Source organism: Octopus bimaculoides, chromosome 7, assembly GCF_001194135.2.
Source record: "Octopus bimaculoides isolate UCB-OBI-ISO-001 chromosome 7, ASM119413v2, whole genome shotgun sequence".
Taxonomy (NCBI): domain Eukaryota; kingdom Metazoa; phylum Mollusca; class Cephalopoda; order Octopoda; family Octopodidae; genus Octopus; species Octopus bimaculoides.
In genome coordinates this window covers 85,344,672-85,347,985 of record NC_068987.1, presented here as the reverse complement: position 1 = coordinate 85,347,985, position 3,314 = coordinate 85,344,672, and the positions used below count along the sequence as shown (strand labels likewise).

Here is a 3,314-nt window from a genome sequence, read left to right as displayed (position 1 = left end):
TTTTTAAATGTATTACCATATTATTAATATTATCAATATATAAAACGTAAAGAGCCGTCAACCAATAATATTATTAGGATGAAAATACATTTTAATTAGTATTTAAGAAAATATACAGATATATGTTACTTCTGTTTGACGTTTGTAGGTTTAATCGCGATGCGAAATTGTTAGACTCGTAAAATCCCATTCCGACACTCACACACACACACACACACACACACACATTAAAGTAACAAAGTTCTAACATTTCTTTATAGTAATATACATGTTTGATTTTGACAATAAAGTTATTGAAAAAAAAAAAAAACATACACATACATACACACACACACACACACACACAAACACACAACTCAAGTAATTTCTTTTAAGCTCTAGAAATACCTTATTTGTTACCAATACATTTTTGGGATATATACATACATATATTAATGATAATCCTGAGTCGATGACCTGAAGAGCCGGATGCCAAAACCCATAAACCAGAATGGACTACTTTCAACACCAAGATTTGCTCTCAACATTTTGTAATTATCGCGAAGATATTTCCTGGCATCTCTTCGTATGCGGCACTCGTAGCGAGTGCAATCGGAAGAGGATTTTCGCAAGGTTTCTCCAGCCGACTTTCTCATAGTTGTGCCGAGGGACCAAGAGCCACTTTCAAAATCGTGATGATCACTTGGCCCATCTCTGCGCTCGTTTACTGCATCTGCATTGTTATCAACAGTTGGTTTGTTTGTGTTTCGGCTAGAGGCATTTCTACTTCTTTCAGTCGCCGTTTGGCTTTGAACCATCGCCGTCCATTTTCAATTCCGCTTCCACCTCTGCACAACCGACACTACCACCAACGCCGCCATCATCAGCATCAGCATCCTCATCAGCATTACCCTCACCTCCACCGACATAACCACCATCGTCATTATCATCATCAGCATCATCCTCATCATCTTCATAACCATCGACATCATCTACAACTGCAGCAGCAGCAACAGAAGCAGCATATTCAACAATATCACCACCGTCAGCTGCAACAGCAGCAGCAGCGAGAACAACAGCAACAATTCCACCACCACCACCACCATCATCATCATCATCAACTAAAACAACAACAACAACAACAACAACCACAAACCAATCAACAGGGTATAAAACGTTTTGTCTTTTACTCTGACCTCCATCACAAATGTCATCGTCACCCTGACCATCATCACCATCAACATCATCCTCATTCTCCCCCTCTTTCTCCTCCTTCTCCATCTCCTCCTCCTCACCAAAATCACCACAACCACCACAACCACCACCATCATCATCATCAGCATCGTCAAAACGATGATCGTCAAAAAAGTAAACTTCTGCTTAATTCAAACTCCCAAACTGACGAAACTGATTACAAACCGTCATTGTTATCACCAATATTATCATCACCCACAACCTCGACGCCACATACTCCACCACCACCACCACCACATCCATCATCATCATCATCACCATCATCATCAACAACAACAGCAACATCATCATCGTCAACAACAACATTGTCACCACAACCATCATCATCACCATCAACAGCACATACACCAACAACTACAACAACAAAAGCAAGAGACAAAACACATGTTTCTTCACACGTAACTAAATCACATTCTCCTTCTTCTTCTTCTTCTTCTTCTTCTTCTTCTTCTTCTTCTTCTTCTTCTTCTTCTTCTTCTTCTTCTTCTTCTTCTTCTTCTTCTTCTTCCTCTTCTACCTCAAACACGGTGACTTTATTATTGACATCTAAAAAATCTGACGCGAACGACAGACTGCAATTAAAAAATGAGCCGACTGCAGACGAAATGCAGCTGCACATTGGTAGCAAGCAAGAAGAGCTGCACCTCATCCCAAACTCTGATCGCCGCAAACTGTTGCAACACCAACTGCCCGCCGGTTTAACGAGTCCACAGCCATCACCGTCACCACTCCCTTCACCTCAACAAACAACCCCAGAACCACACATTCTTATGCGTCCGATGGCAGAGAAATTGCCAGTACAGAATTCTTACAGTATAGCGGATATTAACCGTAGAATAAATCTGTCCAAAACTCTTCCATTTCATACACCTCCGTCCGACAACAAAAGCGTCTCTTTGCAAGTGTTACCCATTTTGAAACCGCTGTTGCGATCCTTACCCATCACCGGTCGCAAGTCTAGACGACAAGCAGGAAATAATAGCCAGAAAACCACCACTACTGCAGCTAGCATCGACAACAACAACAACAACAACAACAAAAACAGTAATGATAATAGTTTTATCGATCATGTAGCTATTAATCAATGGAATGTCTCCAAAAGCAACAAAATCGACAGCAACAACAGAACCGACAATATCAACAATTTAAAGAACACCACCACTACCAACAGCAATAATAATAATAATAATAATAATAATAATAATAGCAGTAGTAGCGACTCAAATGGCTTCGATATCGAACAGGATCGCCGGCGAACGATTGCGTTTAGCGAGAATGTGAGTAACTTCGATGTCAGTGAAAAAGACAATAGCAAAGATAATGATATTAATGACGACAACGACAGCAATAACAACAACAATAACAGCTTCTATTATCAGTACAGCAATGAGGACTACAACAACAACAACAGCAACACAAGCAACAACAACAACAACTTAAATGAGGAAAGTGACGGCGGTGATGGAGAGGAAAATGACCCCGATGCTGATAACAATGATGAAGAACTTGGAAAACAATCGAACAGAGCCGACGATATTCATTTAAATCAAGTTTTGGAAAGTGAAAGTAATATGGCCACAGTTTCACATCACGTGGCGCAGACACCTCCGAAATCCTCTCGGATGTTAGTCGTACGAGAAGGGCCCTCTAAAAAACTTCCCCAAGCTATTATCATTGGAGTTAAAAAAGGAGGCACTCGAGCCCTACTGGAATTTTTACGATTACATCCGGATATTAGGGCTCCTGGCCCCGAACCACATTTCTTCGATAGACACTACTCAAGAGGCCTAGAATGGTACAGGTAAGGTTATTTTTTTCTCCCATTTATATTGTGTTGTCTGTACACGTGTATTCGTCACCATAATGATCGATTTAATCACAACTATTATTATTATCATTACTGATATTATTTTTACAGTGATACAATGAAAATCTGATAAAACGTTTCAAAACATAAGGAAAATAATCAACCACACACACACACACACACACACACACCCACACATATATAAACAATATATGAGTATATGCATATATATGTACATGTATGCACATACCTTCATCTACATGTACATATAGAT

General features: G+C 39.8%; 1 protein-coding gene across 1 annotated transcript in view; it reads left to right on the top strand.

Annotated features, from left to right (window-relative positions):
• Nucleotides 1-15: 15 nt before the first annotated feature.
• Nucleotides 16-3,314, top strand: part of LOC106876039 (putative uncharacterized protein DDB_G0277255) — a 175,271-nt gene continuing 171,972 nt past the window's right edge. Inside the window, exon 1 of the mRNA XM_014924421.2 lies at nt 16-3,034. Within this exon, the coding sequence (XP_014779907.2) occupies nt 675-3,034 (2,360 nt within the window). The 5' untranslated portion in view covers nt 16-674. The remainder of the gene's footprint in view (nt 3,035-3,314) is intronic.